The sequence below is a fragment of the Dendrobates tinctorius genome, unplaced genomic scaffold, assembly GCF_039654945.1.
Source record: "Dendrobates tinctorius isolate UK_male_01 unplaced genomic scaffold, ASM3965494v1 ptg000060l, whole genome shotgun sequence".
Classification (NCBI taxonomy): Eukaryota; Metazoa; Chordata; class Amphibia; order Anura; family Dendrobatidae; genus Dendrobates; species Dendrobates tinctorius.
Window position 1 is genome coordinate 8,264,475 of NW_027361728.1, and position 25,416 is coordinate 8,289,890.

Here is a 25,416-nt window from a genome sequence, read left to right on the forward strand (position 1 = left end):
AGCATGTATGTAGTATGTATGTTGCATGTATGTAGCATGTATATAGTATGTATGTAGAATGTATGTTGCATGTATGTAGCATGTATGTAGTATGTATGTTGCATGTATGTAGCATGTAGTGTGTATGTATGTAGCATGTATGTAGTATGTATGTTGCATGTATGTAGCATGTAGTGTATGTTGCATGTATGTAGCATGTATGTAGTATGTATGTTGCATGTATGTAGCATGTAGTGTGTATGTATGTAGTATGTATGTTGCATGTATGTAGCATGTAGTGTATGTTGCATGTATGTAGCATGTATGTAGTATGTATGTTGCATGTATGTAACATGTAGTGTGTATGTATGTAGCATGTACAGTATGTAGTATGTATGTTGCATGTATGTAGCATGTAGTGTGTATGTATGTAGCATGTAGTGTGTATGTTGCATGTATGTAGCATGTAGTATATATGTAGTATGTATGTTACATGTAGTATATATAGTATATATGTAGTATGCATGTTGCATGCATGTAGTATATATGTTGTATGTATGTTGCATGCATGTAGTATATATGTATTATGTATGTAGTATGTATGTAGCATGTATGTAGTATGTAGCATGCATGTAGTATGTAGCATGTATGTAGTATGTATGTTACATGTAGTATATATAGTATATATGTAGTATGCATGTTGCATGCATGTAGTATATATGTTGTATGTATGTTGCATGCATGTAGTATATATGTATTATGTATGTAGTATGTATGTAGCATGTATGTAGTATGTAGCATGCATGTAGTATGTAGCATGTATGTAGTATGTATGTTACATGTAGTATATATGTAGTATGTATGTTACATGTAGTATATATGTAGTATGTATGTAGCATGTATGTAGCATGCAGGTTGCATGTAGTATATATGTAGTATGCATGTTGTATGTATGTGGCATGTAATTTTTTTTTTTTTATTTATTTTTTTTTTTTACATTCAACACATTAGCCGGATGATGGGACTACTACTGTCCCGTCATTGGCTAATGTGTCAATCACTGTCATGGTAGCAGGCATCGCCCGATGGGACTTGTAGTCCCATCGGACGATGCCTGCACAGACCACCGGAGCCTGCACAGACCACCGGCAGGCCGGCACAGCCCCCCGGCAGGCCGGCACAGACCACCGGAGCCTGCACAGACCACCGGCAGGCCGGCACAGCCCCCCGGCAGGCCGGCACAGACCACCGGAGCCTGCACAGACCACCGGCAGGCCGGCACAGACCACCGGCAGGCCGGCACAGACCACCGGAGCCTGCACAGACCACCGGCAGGCCGGCACAGCCCCCCGGCAGGCCGGCACAGACCACCGGAGCCTGTACAGACCACCGACAGGCCGGCACAGCCCCCCGGCAGGCCGGCACAGACCACCGGAGCCTGCACAGACCACCGGCAGGCCGGCACAGCCCCCCGGCAGGCCGGCACAGACCACCGGAGCCTGCACAGACCACCGGCAGGCCAGCACAGCCCCCCGGCAGGCCGGCACAGACCCCCGGAGCCTGCACAGACCACCGGCAGGCAGGCACAGCCCCCCCGGCAGGCCGGCACAGACCCCCGGAGCCTGCACAGACCACCGGCAGGCCGGTACAGACCCCCGGACAGTCGGCACAGCCCCCCGAAGGCCCGAACTGACGGCGCATCATGATGCGCACAGACAGCGCATCATGATGACGTCATTTCGGCAGCCAATCAGAGCCACAAAAGTGGCTCATTGCATTTTGGACTTCCGATTCCGGTATCCGATACGAAAAAAGTATCGGTACTCGGTATCGGAATTCTGATACGGCAAATATCGGCCGATACCCGATACTTGCGGTATCGGAAAGCTCAACACTACTCCTGAGTAGTGTTGAGCATTCCGATACCGCAAGTATCGGGTATCGGCCGATACTTGCTGTATCGGAATTCCGATACCGACTTCCGATATTTTTTCAATATCGGAATTCGGCATCGGAATCGGAAGTTCAAAGTTGATTGACGGCCTGACGTCATCATGATGCGCGGTGTGTGCGCATCATGATGCGCCGTCATTTCGGGCCTTCCGGGGGTCTCTGCCGGCCTGCTGGGGGGCTGTGTGGACTGCCCGGGGTCTGTACCGGCCTGCCGGGGGGCTGTGCCGGCCTGCCGGTGGTCTGTGCACCCTGTGGGGGTCTGTGCCGGCCTGCCGGGGGTCTGTGCCGGCCTGCCGGGGGGCTGTGCCGGCCTGCCGGGGGGCTGTGCAGGCTCCGGGGGGCTGTGCCGGCCTGCCGGGGGGCTGTGCCGGCCTGCCGGTGGTCTGTGCAGGCTCCGGGGGGCTGTGTCGGCCTGCCGGGGGGCTGTGCCGGCCTGCCGGTGGTCTGTGCAGGCTTCGGGGGTCTGTGCAGGCATCGTCCGATGGGACTACAAGTCCCATCGGGCGATGCCTGCTACCATGACAGTGATTGACACATTAGCCAATGATGGGACAGTAGTAGTCCCATCATCCGGCTAATGTGTTAAATGTTAAAAAAAAAAAAAAAAAAAAAAAATAATACTACATACATACTACATGCATGCTACATACATACTACATGCTACATACATACTGCATGCTACATACATACTACATACATACTACATGCATGCTACATACATACTACATGCTACATACATACTACATATATACTACATACATGCTACATACATACTGCATGCTACATACATACCACATACATACTACATACTACATATATACTACATGCATGCTACATACATACTACATGCTACATACATACCACATACATGCTACATACTACATACATACTACATGCTACATACATGCTACATACATACTACATACATACTACATACATGCTACATGCATGCTACATGCATGCTACATACATACTACATACATACTACATGCATGCTACATACATACTACATGCATGCTACATACATACTACATGCTACATACATACATACTACATATATACTACATGCATGCTACATACTACATGCATGCTACATACATACTACATACATACTACATGCATGCTACATACATACTACATGCATGCTACATACATACTACATGCTACATACATACTACATATATACTACATGCATGCTACATACATACTACATATATACTACATGCATGCTACATACATACTACATATATACTACATACATACAATACATTCATACAATACATACATAGACATACAGTACATATAACATAGAGTAACATACTTACCAATACTTGTCACATTGTTCCCCGAAGCCATTGTCGTCTACGGAATAAATATTAACATAACAAACCACAAAAATACTCACCCACGATCCGAAGCAGTCCACGAGTGTGTCCCACGACGATCTTGGGTAGAGAACGGCAGCATCAGATGATGCTGCCGTTCTCTACGGGCTGCAGGAATCCAATGACGGAAGGTAGGTATCCTTCCGCACTGTATTCCTCCGCCACTTAAAAAAAAAAAAGTCCCTAGTCTCACTTTATGCCATTGCTGTGTGGGAATTTCCCACGCAGCAATGGCATAAAGTGAGACTAGGGACTTTTTTTTTTTAAGTGGCGGAGGAATACAGTGCGGAAGGATACCTACCTTCCGTCATTGGATTCCTGCAGCCCGTAGAGAACGGCAGCATCATCTGATGCTGCCGTTCTCTACCCAAGATCGTCGTGGGACACACTCGTGGACTGCTTCGGATCGTGGGCGAGTATTTTTGTGGTTTGTTATGTTAATATTTATTCCGTAGACGACAATGGCTTCGGGGAACAATGTGACAAGTATTGGTAAGTATGTTACTCTGTTATATGTACTGTATGTCTATGTATGTATTGTATGAATGTATTGTATGTATGTAGTATATATGTGGTATGTATGTAGCATGCAGTATGTATGTAGCATGCATGTAGTATATATGTAGTATGTATGTAGTATGTATGTATGTATGTAGCATGCATGTAGTATGTATGTAGTATGTATGTAGCATGTAGTATGTATGTAGCATGCATGTAGTATGTATGTAGTATGTAGCATGTAGTATGTATGTAGCATGCATGTAGTATATATGTGGTATGTATGTAGCATGTAGTATGTATGTAGCATGCATGTAGTATATATGTAGTATGTATGTAGCATGTAGTATGTATGTAGCATGCATGTAGTATGTATGTAGTATGTATGTAGCATGTAGTATGTATGTAGCATGCATGTAGTATGTATGTAGTATGTAGCATGTAGTATGTATGTAGCATGCATGTAGTATGTATGTAGTATGTAGCATGTAGTATGTATGTAGCATGCATGTAGTATATATGTGGTATGTATGTAGCATGTAGTATGTATGTAGCATGCATGTAGTATATATGTGGTATGTATGTAGCATGTAGTATGTATGTAGCATGCATGTAGTATGTATGTAGTATGTATGTAGCATGTAGTATGTATGTAGCATGCATGTAGTATGTATGTAGTATGTAGCATGTAGTATGTATGTAGCATGCATGTAGTATATATGTGGTATGTATGTAGCATGTAGTATGTATGTAGCATGCATGTAGTATATATGTAGTATGTATGTAGCATGCATGTAGTATATAGCATGCATGTAGTATGTATGTAGTATGTAGCATGTAGTATGTATGTAGCATGCATGTAGTATATATGTAGTATGTATGTAGTATATATGTAGTATGTATGTTGCATGTAGTATTTATGTAGTATGAATGTAGCATGTATGTAGTATGTAGTATGAATGTAGCATGTATGTAGTATGCATGTTGTATGTATGTAGCATGTATGTAGCATGTAATTTTTTTTTTTTTTTTTTTTTTACATTCAACACATTAGCCGGATGATGGGACTACTACTGTCCCATCATTGGCTAATGTGTCAATCACTGTCATGGTAGCAGGCATCGCCCGATGGGACTTGTAGTCCCATCGGACGATGCCTGCACAGACCCCCGAAGCCTGCACAGACCACCGGCAGGCCGGCACAGCCCCCCGGCAGGCCGGCACAGCCCCCCGGAGCCTGCACAGCCCCCCGGCAGGCCGGCACAGCCCCCCGGCAGGCCGGCACAGCCCCCCGGAGCCTGCACAGCCCCCCGGCAGGCCGGCACAGCCCCCCGGCAGGCCGGCACAGCCCACCGGAGCCTGCACAGCCCCCCGGCAGGCCGGCACAGACCACCAGAGCCTGCACAGACCCCCTGGCAGGCCGGCACAGCCCCCCGAAAGGCCCGTACAGACCCCAGAGAGGCTGTACAAGGGCAGGAAAGGGTTTTTCTTATTCCGATACCGGAAGTCCCATAGACTTGAATGGGACTTCCGGTATCGGAATCGGCGATACCGATACTTTTTTTAAAGATCGGCCGATACCATCCGATACGATACTTTGAAGTATCGGACGGTATCGCTCAACTCTACTCCTGAGTTATCTCTTATAATTATTACAGCATCTTTTCTAGGTGGCTGTGGGCTCCTATTTTTAGGCTGGGGGGGGCAATATCCATGACACCTTAGCAAACTGTATGCACTAAAAGGTTGAAACAAGAGCGCAATAGGGTCTTATCCGGGTAAAATGTACAATTACTAAAGGTATTATACTCACCTTCTCAAAGAGAAAGTTAAGCCTGTATAGTATGTCAGCTTGCTGCACGTCCAACGGTCCACAGCGGAACCGCACCACAGTTAATACGGAATAAATTCTTGGACTTTAAGTGCGCTGCCAGACAAATTCCATAACCACACAAGGTTAAGAAAAATTAACCCTTTAATCCCTACGCGTTTCGAAGCATAACGCTTCTTCTTCAGGGGTTGACACATGAATACAGAGAGCTGTCATTGCATTTATACATACATGATTCAAATTTGGCGCCATCAAAGACATGAGGTGCGCCGCAAAGGTCAAAGATCAAAGTAATTCAAGCGTCTTGAAGAGTTCATAAAGGTTAAACATTCCATAATTAAAAAAACAATTAAATCTTTATTATATTTTGCAGATAAAAGAAAAAAAGGAAAAAAGAAAGAAAAAATGAAAAAAATGAGGAAAAATAAAAAAAGGAAGAAAATGAACCCACGACGTGAGGGCAAGAAAAAGGATCAAAGTCCGACAGACACACCACTACACCAAGGAGAGTGCTCGGATTTAAAAACGGATTATAATCCAACAATCGGAATGAATCTCCGAAATAAACATGTATAAAAGCAATAATTAAATGATATATCATTTAATTATTGCTTTTATACATATTTATTTCGGAGATTGTTGGATTATAATCCGTTTTTAAATCCGAGCACTCTCCTTGGTGTAGTGGTGTGTCTGTCGGACTTTGATCCTTTTTCTTGCCCTCACGTCGTGGGTTCATTTTCTTCCTTTTTTTATTTTTCCTCATTTTTTTCATTTTTTCTTTCTTTTTTCCTTTTTTTCTTTTATCTGCAAAATATAATAAAGATTTAATTGTTTTTTTAATTATGGAATGTTTAACCTTTATGAACTCTTCAAGACGCTTGAATTACTTTGATCTTTGACCTTTGCGGCGCACCTCGTGTCTTTGATGGCGCCAAATTTGAATCATGTATGTATAAACGCAATGACAGCTCTCTGTATTCATGTGTCAACCCCTGAAGAAGAAGCGTTATGCTTCGAAACGCGTAGGGATTAAAGGGTTAACTTTTCTTAACCTTGTGTGGTTATGGAATTTGTCTGGCAGCGCACTTAAAGTCCAAGAATTTATTCCGTATTAACCTTAGCAAACTGAGAATACCATCTCTCGGGTGTCTGCTGTAGCTTGGCTGGATGTAAAAATGGGGGGATCCAACACACATTTTTTTTAATTAATTAATAATTTATTTAACCCCTTCACTACCAAGGGTGGTTTGCACGTTAAATTTCGCAATTTTCCAACTTTGAATTTTTATGCCCTTAAATCACAGAAATACGGCACACAAAAAACTTAATAAGTAACATTTCCCACATGTTTACTTTACATCAGCACAATTTTGTAACCAAAAATTTTTTTGTTAGGAAGTTATAAGGGTTAAAAGTTGACCAGCGATTTCTCATTTTTGCAACACCATTTTATTTTTACGGACCACATCACATTTGAAGCCCCTTTGAGGGGTCTATATGATAGAAAATACCCAAAAGTGACACCATTCTAAAAACTGCACCCCTTAAGGTGCTCAAAACCACATTCAAGAAGTTTATTAACCCTTCAGGTGCTTCACAGGAATTTTTTGAATATTTAAAAAAAAAAAATGAATATTTAACTTTTTTTAAAAAAAAAAATAATTCAGGTTCAATTTTTTTTATTTTACCAAGGGTAACAGGAGAAATTGGACTGCAAAAGTTATTGTGCAATTTGTCCTGAGTACGCTGATACCTGATATGTGGGGGGGAACCACTGTTTCGGTGCATGGCAGAGCTCAGAAGGGAAGGAGTGCCGTTTGACTTTTTCAATGCAAAATTGGCTGGAATTCAGATCGAACGCCATGTCACGTTTGGAGAGCCCCTGATGTACCTAAACAGTGGAAACCCCCTACAAGTGACCCCATTTTGGAAACTAGACCCCCCAAGGAACTTATCTAGATATGTGGTGAGAACTTTGAACCCCCAAGGGCTTCACAGACGTATATAACGTACAGCAGTACAATTAAAAAATCCTATTTTTTCCACAAAAATGATCTTTTCACCCCCAATTTTTATTTTCCCAAAGGCAACAGGACATAAAAGTTATTGTGTAATTTGTCCTGAGTACACTGATACCCCATATGTGGGTGTAAACGACTATTTGGGCGCATGGCAGAGCTCGGAAGGGAAGCAGTGCCATTTGACTTTTTTGGCTGGAATTGAGATGAGACACCTTGACGCGTTTGGAAAGCCCCTGATGTACCAAAACAGTGGAAACCCCCACAAATGACACCATTTTGGAAACTAGACCCCCCACGGAACTTATCTAGATGTGTGGTGAGCACTTTGAACCCCCCAGTGCTTCACAGAAGTTTATAATGCCAGGACATGAAAATAAAAAAATCGTATTTTTTCCACAAACATGAACATTTAGTCCCCAATTTTTTTATTTTTCCAAGGGTACCAGGAGAAATTGGACCCCAAAAGTTGTTGTCCAATTTGTCCTGAGTATGCTGATACCTCATATGTGGGAGAAAACTACTGTATGGGCACACGGCGGGGCTCGGAAGGGAAGTAGTGATGTTTTGAAATGCAAACTTTGATGAAATGGTCTGCTGGTGTCATGTTGCCTTTGGAGAGCCCCTGATGTACCTAAACAGTGGAAACCCCCCACAAATGACACCATTTTTGAAACTAGACCCCCTAAGGAACTGATCTAGATGTGTGGTGAGCACTTTGAACCCCCAAGGGCTTCACAGAAGTTTATAGTGCCCAGGCGTGAAAATAAAAAAATCATATTTTTTTCCACAAAAATTGAATTTTTGCCCCCAATTTTTTATATTCCTAAGGGTAACAGGAGAAATTGGACCCCAAAAGTTGTTTTGCAATTTCTCCTGAGTAGGCTGATGCCCCATATGTGGGGGTAAAACACTGTTTGGGCGCATGGCAGAGCTTGGAAGGGAAGGAGCACCATTTGACTTTTTCAATGCAGAATTGACTGGAATTGAGATCAGATGCCATGTTGCGTTTGGAGAGCACCTGATGTGCCCAAACAATGGAACCCCCCCAATTCTAACTCCAACCCTAACTTCAACACACCCCCTAACTCTAATCTCAGCCCTAACCCTAGCCCTAGCCCTAACCCTAGCCCTAACCCTAACCCTAGCCCTAACCCTAGCCCAAACCCTAGCCCTAACCCTAACCCTAACCCTAACCCTAATGGGAAAATGGAAATCAAAACATTTTTTAAATTTTATTATTTTTCCCTAACTAAGGGAGTGATAACGGGTGGTTTGATTTACTATTTATGGCGATTTTTATATTTGGCAGCTGTCACACGCTAAAAGACGCTCTTTTTGCTAAAATAGTTTTTGCATCACCACATATTGAGAGCTATAATTTTTCCATATTTTGACCCACTGAGTCATGTGAGGTCTTATTTTTTGCAGAACGAGTTGACATTTTTACTGGTATCATTTTCGGGCACATGACATCTTTTGATCGCTTTTTATTCTGGTTTTTGGGACGCAGAATGAACAAAAACCAGCGTTTCATGAATTTCTTTTGGAGGGTGCGTTTACACCGTTCCGCGTGCGGTAAAATAGATAAAGCGGTTTTATTCTTTGGGTCAGTACAGTTACAGCGATACCTCATTTATGTCTTCTTTTATGTTTTAGCGCTTTTATGCAATGAAAACAATTTTATATAAAAAATAATTATTTTTGCATCACTTTATTCTGTGAGCTATAACTTTTTTATTTTTTCACTGATGATGCTGTGTTGCGGCTCATTTTTTGCGGGACAAGATGATGTTTTCAGCGGTACCATGGATATTTATATGTGTCTTTTTGATCGTGCGTTGTTGCACTTTTTGTTCAGTGGTATGATAATAAATAATTATTTTTTGCTTTGTTTTTAATTTTTAAGGGGTTTGCTAAAGGGGTTAACTAATGGGACAGTTTTATAGGGCGGGTTGTTATGGACGCTGCGATACCAAATATGTGTACCTTTATTGTTTTTTTTTTATTTCCAAAAAATGAATTTATTAGGGAATATTTTTTTTTAAATTTCTTTAGCGATTTTTTAAAAATTATTTTTACACTTTTTTTTTACTTTATTACATTGTCCCAGGTGGGACATCACTGTCCTGTGACAGATCGCTGATCTGTCACATCACAGATCGCTATGACAAATCAGCAAGCTGTCACAGGCAGTGCTGCAGGCTTCCTCCTTGCCTGCGCTTTTCAGGCATGAGGAAGCCAGCTCCCTGCAGGCCCCCGAAGGTCCCCGTCACCATAGTGGATCCGGGGACCTGCAGGGAAGGAGCCCCCCGCAGCAGCGCTGCACATTGCGCTGCTATGGGGGGCTCAGGGAAGCACGGAGGGAGCCCCCTCCCTGCCGATGCTTCCCTTTAACCCCCGGTACACCGCGATCGTGTTTGATAGCGGTGTGCCAGGGGTTAATGTGTCAGGGGCAGTCCGTGTCCGCCCCTGACACATTGTGCCGGGTGTCAGCTGTGATAATCAGCTGACACCCGGCCGCGATCAGCTGCACTCACCACGTGGGCGCCGCTGATCGCTATGACGTAATATTCTGTCCATGGGAAATAGGTCCCTGGTCACATGGACGGAATATTACGTCCATTGAAGGAAAGGGGTTAAATAATTATAAAATATGGCATGGGGACCCCTCTATTCTTGATAACCAGCCTTGCTGAAGCTGCAGCTTTGTTTTGCTATGCTGATTATCAAAAATAGTGGGGAACCCATGCCTTTTTTTTATGCATTTATAGCGCAGGCACCAGCTGATGAATACTCCTATCGGCTGCCACCTACTCTCACTGTTATCAATGACAGCTGATGTAACTGATGGAAGTAGTACTCCTAACAGCCGACACCTATGAACAGAAGTAAACTTTTTACCTACGGTCACAGCTGCTGACTCGTGCTGTCATTTGATAGCGGGGGAGCCATAGTGCTCTGACTTGATTGTAATGATCTTACCACCAATCACTGCCAGTATTTGCCGCATTGTCATGCAGATGACAGGGGGCAAACAATGGATGTTCGGGCCCCCCATTCATCTGAAAGGGGTCCAGTTTCAGGTTCGGGCACTGCTCTGGTACCCAAACCAAATTTTTTTTTTAACTGTTCGGCTGAACACACAAGACCAGAAAATCCAAGGATTCACCCATCACTAATAGCTGTCAATCTCTGATTAAAACCTTAAAGTAGAGTTTAATAAAAAAAAAAAAGCTGTTCATTTTCTTTACATGGGTATATACTTTCTCAAGGGTTCAAAGATTATACGATTATACCAATGGGAAGTGATTGAAATTTTTTCTAGCTGTTTTTTATCACTGTTCAAAAATATCACATATTTATTATACTTAGATATTGACTAAATAGGTCATGCTGTGGGTAGATTTTGTACACATACGTAAGCCTCACCTGTTAACATGCCTTCATTCACTACACATGTTCCATTGATTAAAATTGCATCGCAAGACATAGAAAAGCTTTTGTCAGATAAAACAATGACATCTCCTGGAACTAAGTGGCAAGAATCAACCTGGTTGCAATCTAAACAGAAAGGTACACATAGTAGTTGGACAAGTATATTTAGCAAAATCATCTTTAATAACTCTGATCCTTTATCAAAAAAATCTAATTTGGGGTTATTTCAGTTTTCGCTTTTATCAACGGAACAATTTTATCCCAAACAGTTCATTATTTTTCAATGACACAAATGAAGTTCTGATATACTCTGCTTATGATTTTTTTTTGGACGGTTACCTTCTTTGCAGAAATTTGTCTATATTCTTGAGCCTATGTTTTTATGCATGTTTTGAAAACAAAGACACCATTGGGAAAAAGCACAAATTTAGCCTATTTGCATTTGGATTGTGTCATTACAGTCTATGGCTCTTTTTGGGATTAACTTCTGAATCCCATTTTTTGGAAATCCATAAACTGTCTATACCCTTGTTTGTTTGGTAAATTTTGTGCTTTTTAGTTACAATGGTCCAAATTGGATTATTGTACTGTCAAAAATGTTGTAACCTGAGGCCATTGCAATTTGATGGGCCACTGTTCTTGTTATCAAAATCGAAAATGAATATACAGTACATACCACCATTTCTTTTATACACAATCACTTTCATGTTATTATGAGCTTTGACCAATTTGTGGAGTTTTGAAGATTGCTTTAAAAACAAAAGACAGTATGTAAGTATGCAGTAGATATAACTGTCACCAAATAAATGGAAGGAAATTTTCAATAACCTTTTGATATCTTACATACAAGTAGCAATGCTAATAAAAACACTTATTGACTATTCTTTAATGCTATGGGCACAAGGCACGTTTTAGTCCCCGCCGCATTTGCTGCAAGAAACCGCTGTCATTTTTCATAAAGTGGCGTTTTTACATCATTCTAACAGTGACAATGTCTTATACCCTGTACTAACAATTATATCAAAACAATTATATCAAGTGGACTTCTTCCTAATGGGAAGCTGGCCGGACAATGAGCATATCATTGCTTTTAAGTTTAATATTGCTAAACCTGTATATTTTAATAAATCATAGGCCAAGAAGCATAGTTTGAGGCTACACACCTCTATGTCCTGTAAAAATGATTTTTACTTATAATGAGTTTAAAAAGTTGTACCAAGTTTAAGGCTGCAGCCTTACGCCACATAAATGCTAAAGTTCTGTGCATTCAGAATGCTTCTGCTGTTAGGGGGCTGTACTGTTAGCTTGGAGTGTGTTCTCGTAGTAAAGCCTTGAAATTTGTTTAACTGAGTGGAGTGGATTAAGGGAGGGGTGGCAAAATGGGAGCCCTTGAGATGTAGAGCCAATAGGGAAAACTATACAAACGTTGAGTGACTGCAGACCTGGAAATTGGTCTGAGTGGATCATAGTGAGATTTCCTATTGGATGGAAATGAGTGAGGAGGGGCATCTATCAGACACCCCCATTACTAACCCACTAAGTTAAAGAAAAAAACGCACAGGAAAAAAGAATCCAGTGATTCTCTGGTGCAACCTATGGAGCATTGTTTGGAGAACGACACTTCATAGGCTACTCGTGGTCATGTCTCACGGGTGATGACATCAGTAACGTCATTGCCCATGAGACATGACCGCGAGTTACCTATGAAATCTCTCTCTCCATTACTAGCCCCTGGACTTAATATTAGCTGACATTACACACCTGACAACAACCTCAAAAACTATTACCCTAATTGCCACAGCACCAGGGTAATCAGAAAGAGCTGAGTCTAAGTGCTAGAATTGTCACATCTAATGGATGCGCCATTTCTGGGGCAGCTGAGGGCTGGTCATAATAGGCTCAGAAGGGCACAACATCTATGGACCTTCCCATCATATTACTATCAACCCCCAGCTGTATGCTTTGCCTCAGCTGGTTATTAAAAATAAGAGGAACCACAGGTCATTTTTTGAGGGGTTCACCACTTTTTAATAACCAGCAAAGGCAAAGCAGGCAGCTGGGGGCTGATATTAATAGGCTGTGAAAGTCCATGGATATTGGCCCCTTCCAAGCATAAGACCTGCTCACAGCTATCTGCTTTCCCTTATCTGGTTATTAAAATAGCCATTTGTGTGCCACTGTTGCAACAGTTCTGTTCAGGAAACCAAATGCTGTTTGAATTTATTTGACATGGAAGCAGGGGAACTGCTGGAGAACACCATCCTACATGTGCAAACTCTACAACATCAAAATTGTAATAAAAAATAAATTGTTACATGGAATCTGTCACCCCCTGGATGCCTTTAAGTTATTACTATGGGCATACAGGCAATAGAATGATTAAACCAGTCTTACCAGTATGCCTCATAGCTCCGGTCTAGATGTTAAGAAATACACTTTTAATGTTTTATGTTAATGATTTCTTCCAGTCTCCAGGGCGTGTGGTGTAGTAGTAGAGACTCACCTATGTAGAAGATCAATGGAAACCCTACCCATAGAAGGGCAGACAAGGCATCCATAACCATGGGAGTGCACAGCGCATGCGCGGAATTACAGCGCCGCAACTGCACATCACAGGTCAGTGTGACATGCATGGGAGGGGAGTGGTATTTTAATGAAGAGAGGAGGCAGGGATTTCTTCTAGGCAAAGCACACCCTGGAGCCTGGAAGAAATCATTAACATAAAACATTAAAAGTGTGTTTCTCAACATCTAGACCGAAAGTATGAGGCATTCAGGCAAGACTTATTTAACTATTCTTTTACCTGTATGCCCATAGTAATAGTTTAAAAGCGTCACAAGTGTGACAGATTCCCTTTAAAGACACTTTTGTCTAAAGTTGTCCAAGCCATAACAATGGATAATGAAAAACATTTTATTCTTTTTATTATTTTACCTTTCGATGCTCAAACAGTGATAATGCTATGCTGCAGATACACAGCACAAGAATGGCCAAGCCGTAACCCAGATATCCTTCTACCAGCATCAGGATAATAGCAGCAAACTGGTACATGTATAACAAATCTACCACCTATGCACAAAAACAATATGTGAAACTACTGTTGATGAATAATAAACAATCATCTTCAATCTTAGGCTAGATGTGCACAGTGCCTGCATGTAACCTATTCAGTTAGTGTGTTCCTCAGTACCTAGAAGGGTTGTCTAATGAAGATAACTCCTTTTCAGATGGAAGCCACCACAGAAATCAACCTATTTATGTTTGGCTTCCTATACTTCCAGCAAACTGCTGATTGTGAGGGGAAGGTACTGGCAGCAAGATTGATGCTGTGCAGTGTCCAATGCATAAAAAACTATCATTTCATATTATCATCCATTCAAATAATGAATATCTGTGGATAGGGAGAGCTGTTTGTCAGCAGATCCCTGCACTGGTTGAAAGAGGGTTGTCATGAGCTGGGAACATACTGTACATACATATGCAGTAATAATGTTTATTGAAGGAGGTATTTTTTGGCCAATCACCTCAATGCTATGTATACATGATCAGTATTTGGGCAGTACGGTATTTTATATCAGTATCTGTAAGCCAAAATCAGGAGTGGAGCAATCAGATGAAAAGTATAATAGAAACACATCACCACTTCTGTATTTTTTTTTACCTACTCCTGATTTTGGCTTACACATACTGAGGTAAAATACTGACCAAATAATGAATGTGTGAATGTGACCTTTATAGCATTTTAATAATAAATAGAAATGTAGCATACATAATGATTTGCAATCTGATTATCAGGAATGAGCCCACCTAACAATGCTAATTTCTGATAGTGTTAAATAATACATCAGTACATTTCTTAACCCCTTAACGACCAGGGGTATTTTTGGTTTTGCATTTACATTTTTTGCTCCCCTTCTTCCCAGAGCCATAACTTTTTTATTTTTTTGGTCAAAATTGCAATATGAGTTGCCATTTTCTGAGACCTGTAGCGTCTCCATTTTTAAGGATCTGAGTTTGGGTGAAGGCTTATTTTTTGTGTGCCGATCTGACGTTTTTAATGATACCAATTTGGTGCAGATACATTCTCTTGGTCGCCCGTTATTGCATTTTATTGCAATGTTGCAGCGACAAAAAAAGGAATTCTGGCGTTTCGATTTTTTTCTCGTTACGCCATTTACCGATTGGATTAATTCTTTTTATATATTGATAGATCGAGCGATTCTGAATGCGGCGATACCAAACATGTGTATATTAGATTTTTTTTTTATTGTTTTATTTTGAATTGGGTGAAAGGGGGGTGATTTGAACTTTTATTTTTTTTATTTTTTTAATATTTTTAAAAACATTTGTTTTACTTTTTACTTGTTTCTATAGTCTCCATAGGAGACTTGAAGCTGCAGTTGTCCGATCGTCTCTGCTACATAGACCAGAGCTGCATCCCTGCTCTATGTAGCAGATATGTTCACTTGCTATGAGCGCCGACCATCAGGCGGCGCTCATAGCGATCCAGCAATGACAACCACAAGGGTCTTCTTGTGACCCAGGGTTGTCATGCCAACCCATCGGCGACCCGGGGTCATGTGACACGGGCTCCGATAGGAGGAGGTAATGACACACTTCCTGCGCGTGCATGTTACATGTCGCTGACAGAGTCTAATGTCAAGCCAAGGTCAAGAAATAGGATGTCAGTAAGAAACACCAAATGCACAGCACACAGGTAAAGTCAGTTAGCTAGCACAAACGTTGAATGATAGTGGGAACAGGCACTCGGGGGTTTATATACAGTGGCAGGTAAAAATTTGGGCCCCCCTGGTCAAAATTACTGTTATTGTGAACAGTCAAGTTGAAGATGAAATGATCTCTAAATGACCAAAAGTTAAAGATGACATGCTTTTTGTAGCCAGACAAGAGTTTTTCAGTTCTTGTTTAAGGGATTTTCATCCATTCTCACTTTTAAAAATTCTTCCAGTTCTGTGAAATTCCTGGGTCATTTGGCATGCACTGCTATTTTGAGGTCTAGCCACAGATTTTCAATGATGTTTAGATCAAGAGACTGTGAGGGCCATTGTTAAATCTTTAGCTACCTTTTGAGGTAGTCTATTGTGGATTTTGACAAGTGCTTAGGATCATTGCCCATATGTGCAAGCTATTCTCTTTTCAACCTCAGCTTTTTCACAGATGGTGTTATGTTTGTATCAATAATTTGTTGAATTTTCACTCAATGTATTCTTCCCTTTACTTGTAAAAGGTTTCCTTTGCCACACAACTGTAAGTGGGTAAGATATAATGTCTTTCATGCTTCCCTTCCCTCTGATTGTCTTCCAGTCAGTTCTTTTTGTTTACAGATGTGTTTTATAATAATTGCCTGCGGTACAACTACATGTACAACTACTGTTGTGGTCAAATGTATTGACACCCCAGCAATTCTGTCAGATAATACTCAGTTTCTTCCTGAAAATGATTGCAAACACAAATTCTTTGGTATTATTATCTTCATTTAATTTGTCTTAAATGAAAAAACACGAAAAGAATTGTCCTAAAGCCAAATTGGATATAATTCCACACCAAACATAAAAAAGAGGGTGGACAAAAGTATTGGCACTGTTCGAAAAATCATGTGATGTTTCTCTAATTTGTGTAATTAACAGCACCTGTAACTTACCTGTGGTACCTAACAGGTGTTGGCAATAACTAAATCACACTTGCAGCCAGTTGATTTGGATTAAAGTTGACTCAACCTCTGTCCTGTGTCCTTGTGTGTACCACAATGAGCATGGAGAAAAGAAAGAAGACCAAAGAACTGTCTGAGGACTTGAGAAACCAAATTGTGAGGAAGCATAAGCAATCTTAAGGCTACAAGTCCATCTCCAAAGACCTGAATGTTCCTGTGTCTACCGTGCGCAGTGTCATCAAGAAGTTTAAAGCCCATGGCACTGTGGCTAACCTCCCTACAGGTGGGCGGAAAAGAAAAATTGACAAGAGATTTCAACGCAAGATTGTGCGGATGTTGGATAAAGAACCTCGACTAACATCTAAACAAGTTCAAGCTGCCCTGCAGTCCAAGGGTACAACAGTGTCAACCCGTACTATCCGTCAGTGTCTGAATGAAAAGGGACTGTATGGTAGGAGACCCAAGAAGACCCCACTTCTTACCCCGAGACATAAAAAAGCTAGGCTGGAGTTTGCCACAACTTACCTGAAAAAGCCTAAAATGTTTTGGAAGAATGTTCTCTGGTCAGATGAGACAAAAGTAGAGCTTTTTGGGCAAAGGCATCAACGTAGAGTTTACAGGAGAAAAAAAGAGGCATTCAAAGAAAAGAACATGGTCCCTACAGTCAAACATGGCGGAGGTTCCCTGATGTTTTGGGGTTGCTTTGCTGCCTCTGGCACTGGACTGCTTGACCGTGTGAATGGCAGCATAATGTAGGGCCCAGTGTGAGAAAGCTGGGTCTTCCTCAGAGGTCATGGGTCTTCCAGCAGGACAATGACCCAAAACACACTTCAAAAAGCACTATAAAATGGTTTGAGAGAAATTACTGGAGACTTCTAAGGTGGCCAGCAATGAGTCCAGACCTGAATCCCATAGAACACCTGTGGAGAGATCTAAAAATGGTAGTTTGGAGAAGGCACCCTTCAAATATCAGGGACCTGGAGCAGTTTGCCAAAGAAGAATGGTCTAAAATTCCAGAAGAGCATTGTAAGAAACTCATTGATGGTTACCAGAAGCGGTTGGTCGCAGTTATTTTGGCTAAAGGTTGTGCAACCAAGTATTAGGCTGAGGGTGCCAATACTTTTGTCTGGCCCATTTTTGGAGTTGTGTGAAATGATCAATGTTTTGCTTTTTGCTTCATTCTCTTTTGGCTGCAAGTGTGATTTAGTTATTGCCAACACCTGTTAGGTGCCACAGGTAAGTTACAGGTGCTGTTAATTACACAAATTAGAGAAGCATCACATGATTTTTCGAACAGTGCCAATACTTTTGTCCACCCTCTTTTTTATGTTTGGTGTGGAATTATATCCAATTTGGCTTTAGGACAATTCTTTTTGGGTTTTTTCATTTAAGATAAATTAAATGAAGATAATAATACCAAAGAATTTGTGCTTGCAATCATTTTCAGGAAGAAACTGAGTATTATCTGACAGAATTGCAAGGGTGTCAATACTTTTTGCCACAACTGTATGTATTGCTTATTGTATTGCCACTTGAATGTGTTACCATTATATAGAAAACTGTAATATATTGCCTTGTATTCCTGTATGATAGTATTGCATATATATTATGTGTCTTTTGTATATGTACAGTATAGTTAGGGAAAGTTAGTGAATCCATCTTGGGACATTAGAGGAGGGCACTCGTAGTACATAGTTCCCCCTATAGACTGGGTAGTTGTAATTATGTTGCAGGCCACTAGATGGGGGCATACTAGTGGGGCCTGATAGGAGGTTCATAGAGGGTTAATTGTAGGAGGGGCTCTGAGAGTTAGGGTCCCGTTACTTTTAGCGATGCGCCAGCAATCCCGACAACGATACAACCCGGTCAGGATCGCTTGTGCATCGCTAAATGGTCACTAGTGAGCTGCCAAACAGGCAGATCTCACCAGCAAAGCAGCAGCAATCCAGCGATGCTCGGTGCTCGTTCTTACCTGTCAAACGGCAGCGATGATGACGACTTCCGCCTGCGTCCATGCGTCGCTAGTCGGCGCCAGCGGGACGCCAACGAGGAAGAAATGGCCCTGGACGTTCACGCGCGATCAGCGATATCCAGCGGGGGCATGTTGGATGTAAATGTCACATGTAGCGAGATCGCTAGCGATATCACTGTTGCGTCACAAAATCGGTGTCACTTTAGCGATATCGCTAGCAATCTCGCTATGTGTAAAGCCCCTTTAAGATTAGTGATGAAGAGTGGTCTAGTCAGAAGGGGCCAGGGCGCCCAAGTGTCCACCTGGGCTATAGGCCCAGACAGCTTGGCAGTGATGCAACGTTAAGTCGTTATAGCCCACGTTAACCACAGCCACTTCATGTCATAGCAGTGGGTCATAACAGGAAAAGGAAGATGTGGCGTCTTACCGCCTGAGCCAATGCTTTTAGGGCATAAGTTGGCTGGACTAAGGAGATGAAAAGTTGGAGCTTAGACAAGATCGGTACAGATGGGCCGGATGCTTCACCAGGGGTCACCAAAAGTAGTCATTGATGAATTTGTGTCTGGGACAAAACAGGCTGAAGGAAATGTCATTATAGTGAGGTCAGGCCTGGAAGGAACTGGGAAGCAGTCTAGTACGATCCGGTCCGGGCGTGTACCGCACAGAAGTGACAACAAGCAAGGGAAAGATGAGGAAGCATGCAAATGTTATAATGTACCAACTGTGTATGTAACGTGTGAAATCCTAAGTAAAGAAACTGTTAAAGTTGTCTCGGACTGTGTTTCCATTGATGGGGGTCGCCTAGAAGAGGGACCGTTATGGCTTGGGAAGTGCCCGGGTGAAGCTGAATCTGGAGATGCAGGTATGCCGAGGAGAAGAGTAATGTTTCATGTAGGGGGAGGACTGGACGCAGCTGCCACCGGAATACAGGTCATGACTACAGGCCTGTCCCTCCCTTACACAACCACAAAGCATGATTTATCCACCCCCATTCTTAATGTTTGGGGTGATGTTAAAAAAATATTCAGGATTGAGAGTCCTCAGTAGTTGATACCTTTTAATGGCTAACTGAAAAGATGGTAATACATTGCAAGCTTTCGAGACTACTCAGGTCTCTTCATCAGGCTAGACTAATACAAAATCTGAAGTCACATATTTATGCACAATACAGCCTAGAAAAAATGCAATAGATAAGACAAGTGACGTGAAGCAGAACTATCAATATGGGAGAGGGAGAAACATAAATATAAACATTGGACCAGTTCATAGATAAGGAGTCTGGATGTTTTATGGTCCTCTGATTGGGGTCTAGTTCTGTGTTGCCCTGCAAGGTTTTAAAAGGAAATTCCTTAATTGATGTAAAAAGACATAAATCCATGCGACACATTCATTCCAGCACTGAGAGTGTCAAAGTTCGTCATAAATTTGTACTCCCAAACTCGTCTCTCTCTCTGAGATGTGAAGTTACCTTTCAATACCAGTAATTTCATATCCATGCTGCTGTGATCAGGGATACAGAAATGTTTTGCCACAGGTAGATCCATTCTGGGGTGATGTTCTTTTTCTGAAATTCTGTGCCCTTTTTTCCCACACATAACTTTGTTCATTGTGGCCAAAGATTTCTAGTTTAGCCTCATCAGCCACAGGACTTATTTCCAAAATGCATCAGGCTTTTGTAGGTGTTCTACATATTTCTAATGCTGAATTTTATGGTGAGGACATAGGAGAGATTTTCTTCTCACGTCTATTCCATGAAGACCATATTTGTACAAGTTTCTCTGAACAGTAGAACAATATACTACAACTCCAGAGTCTGCTAAATCTTTCAGTCAATCCGGTGTTCTAATTTGTCTCTCTAGCAATCCTCCGAGCAGCTCTCACTGAAATTTTCCTTGATCTTCCAGACTTTATCTTGACCTCCACTGTAAATGTTAACTGCTATTTTTTAATTACATTTCAAACTGAGGAAAGGGCAACTTTAAAACACTTTGCTATGATCTTTTAACCTTCTCCTGCTTTGTAGGATGTCATCATTTTTAGAGTGCTAGGCAGCAGTGCTATGATTAGGTAACCGAGGAGGATAGCAGGGGAATAGGCTAGGCAACCAGATAACCAGAGAGGTTGGTAACTTAGTAGATTGTAGACCCCTAAACTTACAACACAACTAGAATTAGCCGTGGGATGTACTTACGATGCCCTAGACGCCTCGGCACAGCCAAAGATTTAACTAAGCCTAAAGAGAGAAAAGGGAAAACTAAACTGCCCCGGAGTAGAACCCCAAAGGAATAGATAGCCCCCGAACATATATTGCCGGTAAGACAAGATGAGGCACAAAACACAGGCAGAAAATAGAGTAAGCAAATGATGTTGCCCAAACTGTCTAGATAGAACAGGACAGGAAAGGATACTGTCTGCAATCATGCAAAAAACCCTAAGAAAAAATCCAACACGTCTGATATGCTAAAATACTGAGGCCACACGACGTCTCCCCTACTAAATCAGAACTTTGGTGTGAACTGGATGCAAAACAAAAGATACTGATTTAACAGGGGATTAGAAATACTGAAAAGACTGACATGAGCTGTGGCATATGGAACAGAATCCAGCACAGGTCCCAGCAAGGCTGAACTCACACCAGCAAAGCAGAAATCAGAGGAAAGCAAAAAATGGATCAAATGCAAAAAGATTCAAGCAGACAAATAACTTATCTGAAAGATGCAGGACAAAGCAGGAGGCAAGCAGACTTCCAAAATGCTCATGAAGAAAACCAAATCACCGGCAACCACTGAGGGAAGGTTGCTCACTTAAATCTCTCCAGTCTGTAACACCTGACCTACAATCATCCTCCTCAGGTGATTGACTTCTGTCAGCCAGACCAGCTCCATTACCAGCAGCAACCACCAGAGGGAGTCCAAACTCAGAAGCCAGGTCAAAAGTGTTCACAACACAGCAGTTTACAAGAACCCATGGATGCTGTTTTTGGCACAAGGTTAGAGGAGGCTGGATTTTTATTAAGTTGGGAAATCTGCTTCACCTGGCCTTTCCTAATGATAATAGTGAATAAGCCATAATTGTAACATGATAATTAAGGGCTGAAATTTTGGTCAAGGTTATCGGAGCACACAAATCTAAATATGTGCTCAAATATTTGCAATGGACCATTTTTCTTTTTGTATATTTGAAATAAATATATATACTAGCTGAAGAGCCCGGCGCTGCCCTGGCATAGTAACTGACTGTGGCTAGTTATAACAAATTATAATGATTATCCTCTGTCCCATAGTCCAGTGCCCATATACCCATCATACATATCCTCCATCTCATAGTCCCATGCCCATATACCCATCATACAAATCCTGCATCCCATAGTCCAGTGCCCATATACCCATCATACATATCCTCCTTCACATAGTCCCGTGCCCATATACCCATCATACATATTCACAATCCCATAGTTCCATGCCCATATGCCCATCATACATATCCTCCATCCCATAGTCCCGTGCCATGGTGACTATGATGTCATAATAGGTTGCAACCATTCTGACATCATCATTGCCATGGCAACCTATTATGAAATCATCGTCACCATGGCAACCTATTATGACATCATCATCGCCATGGCAACCATTATGACATCATCTTCACCATGGAAACCTTTATGACATCATCTTCTCTATGGCAACCTATTATTACATCATAGTCACCGCTTGCTAAAGATCTGTATAGATCAAACCGTCACAACAAATGGCAGAATAAAGTGATTGACTTTCACCCACCTGGGAAGTGCTGTCCTCACTTTTCTACATTGTTTGGACTTTTTGCCAAGAGGGACTCAATGGATATGACATGTGCTTTCAGTTGTCTACATGGGGTGCTGTTACTGTGAACTACCGCTTATTTAAGGATATCATAGTCACCATGGCAATCTATTAAGACATCATCATCGCTATGGCAACCATTATGACATCATCACCAATACACACATATACACATATATGGGATGGCGGATATGTATATGGGCACGGGACTATGGGATGGAGGATGTGTGACGGGTATATGGGCACGAGACTATGGGATGGCGGATATGTATGATGGGTATATGGGCACGGGACTATGGGATGGAGGATATGTATGATGGGTATATAGGCATGGGACTATGGGATGGAGGATGTGTGATCGGTATATGGGCACTCGACTATGGGATGGAGGATATGTATGATGGGTATATGGGCATAGGCCTATGGGATGGTGGATATGTATGATGGGTATATGGGAACGGAACTATGGGATGGAGGATAATTATAATTTGTTATAACTAACCACAGTTAGTTACTATGCCCTGGCAGCGCCGGGCTCTTCAGCTAGTATATATATATATGTATATATATATATATATATATATATATATGTTGAAAAAACTGCAAAGAAATTGGACTTTATTGCCCAGTCATGTCGCAACGTTTCGGATGTAAAATGATTTTAAAATCCGAAACGTTGCCACATCACAGGGCAATAAAGTCCACTTTCTTTGCAGTTTTTTTGTGCTGTTTCTCCTTTTTTCTTTTAAATATTTTTTATTAGTTTTAAAATTTAAAGGGAAAAGAAGGGGAATAACAAGGGAAATAGGGGAAAATAAAAAATGGAGAGCTCCGCTCTAGTGCAAAGACATTTGCAAACAAATAAAGGTAATAACATTTCCTTCCAGACTTAGAACATGTGTAACTAATATTAAATGTAGCCCATGAGTAGCAACAGAGTTTTACAAAAATTTGGAATTCCATACAGTGGGGAAAAAAAGTATTTAGTCAGTCAGCAATAGTGCAAGTTCCACCACTTAAAAAGATGAGAGGCGTCTGTAATTTACATCATAGGTAGACCTCAACTATGGGAGACAAACTGAGAAAAAAAAATCCAGAAAATCACATTGTCTGTTTTTTTTTCATTTTATTTGCATATTATGGTGGAAAATAAGTATTTGGTCAGAAACAAGCAATCAAGATTTCTGGCTCTCACAGACCTGTAACTTCTTCTTTAAGAGTCTCCTCTTTGCTCCACTCATTACCTGTAGTAATGGCACCTGTTTAAACTTGTTATCAGTATAAAAAGACACCTGTGCACACCCTCAAACAGTCTGACTCCAAACTCCACTATGGTGAAGACCAAAGAGCTGTCAAAGGACACCAGAAACAAAATTGTAGCCCTGCACCAGGCTGGGAAGACTGAATCTGCAATAGCCAACCAGCTTGGAGTGAAGAAATCAACTGTGGGAGCAATAATTAGAAAATGGAAGACATACAAGACCACTGATAATCTCCCTCGATCTGGTGCTGCACGCAAAATCCCACCCCGTGGGGTCAGAATGATCACAAGAACGGTGAGCAAAAATCCCAGAACCACGCGGGGGGACCTAGTGAATGAACTGCAGAGAGCTGGGACCAATGTAACAAGGCCTACCATAAGTAACACACTACGCCACCATGGACTCAGATCCTGCAGTGCCAGACGTGTCTCACTGCTTAAGCCTGTACATGTCCGGGCCCGTCTGAAGTTTGCTAGAGAGCATTTGGATGATCCAGAGGAGTTTTGGGAGAATGTCCTATGGTCTGATGAAACCAAACTGGAACTGTTTGGTAGAAACACAACTTGTCGTGTTTGGAGGAAAAAGAATACTGAGTTGCATCCATCAAACACCATACCTACTGTAAAGCATGGTGGTGGAAACATCATGCTTTGGGGCTCTTTCTCTGCAAAGGGGCCAGGACGACTGATCCGGGTACATGAAAGAATGAATGGGGCCATGTATCGTGAGATTTTGAGTGCAAACCTCCTTCCATCAGCAAGGGCATTGAAGATGAAACGTGGCTGGGTCTTTCAACATGACAATGATCCAAAGCACACCGCCAGGGCAACGAAGGAGTGGCTTCGTAAGAAGCATTTCAAGGTCCTGGAGTGGCCTAGCCAGTCTCCAGATCTCAACCCTATAGAAAACCTTTGGAGGGAGTTGAAAGTCCGTGTTGCCAAGCGAAAAGCCAAAAACATCACTGCTCTAGAGGAGATCTGCATGGAGGAATGGGCCAACATACCAACAACAGTGTGTGGCAACCTTGTGAAGACTTACAGAAAACGTTTGACCTCTGTCATTGCCAACAAAGGATATATCACAAAGTATTGAGATGAAATTTTGTTTCTGACCAAATACTTATTTTCCACCATAATATGCAAATAAAATGAAAAAAAAAACAGACAATGTGATTTTCTGGATTTTTTTTTCTCAGTTTGTCTCCCATAGTTGAGGTCTACCTATGATGTAAATTACAGACGCCTCTCATCTTTTTAAGTGGTGGAACTTGCACTATTGCTGACTGACTAAATACTTTTTTTCCCCACTGTACTTCCCATTTAAGATATTTATTCAGTGAATTATTGTTAAAAACTATCCTCTCCTCCATGAGACTGTGTGAACGCAAAGTCAATGATATCTGAGAACAAAGGCGCATTCGATTTTTTTTCCACCAGTAGGCGATGGAGTTCTTGACAACCAGGAAAATGTGAATTATTATATACTTTATTGAGGGACTAATGGATTCCAGGTCCAGAGACAAGAGTGCCATCTTAGGAGTAACATCTATTGTAACTGAAGATATGGAATTTATGTGATTTCCCAC

At 41.7% G+C, this 25,416-nt stretch overlaps 1 protein-coding gene across 2 annotated transcripts in view; it reads right to left on the minus strand.

The window, feature by feature from the left end:
* LOC141092486 (probable cation-transporting ATPase 13A4) overlaps positions 1-25,416 on the minus strand; it is a 260,800-nt gene that overhangs the window by 203,724 nt on the left and 31,660 nt on the right. For both annotated transcript variants that reach the window (XM_073578658.1, XM_073578659.1), the window contains exons 7-9: positions 14,040-14,174; positions 11,782-11,854; positions 11,100-11,231 (exon numbers count right to left, since the gene is read on the minus strand). In XM_073578658.1, coding sequence (XP_073434759.1) covers positions 11,100-11,231; positions 11,782-11,854; positions 14,040-14,174 — 340 coding nt within the window. The remainder of the gene's footprint in view (positions 1-11,099; positions 11,232-11,781; positions 11,855-14,039; positions 14,175-25,416) is intronic.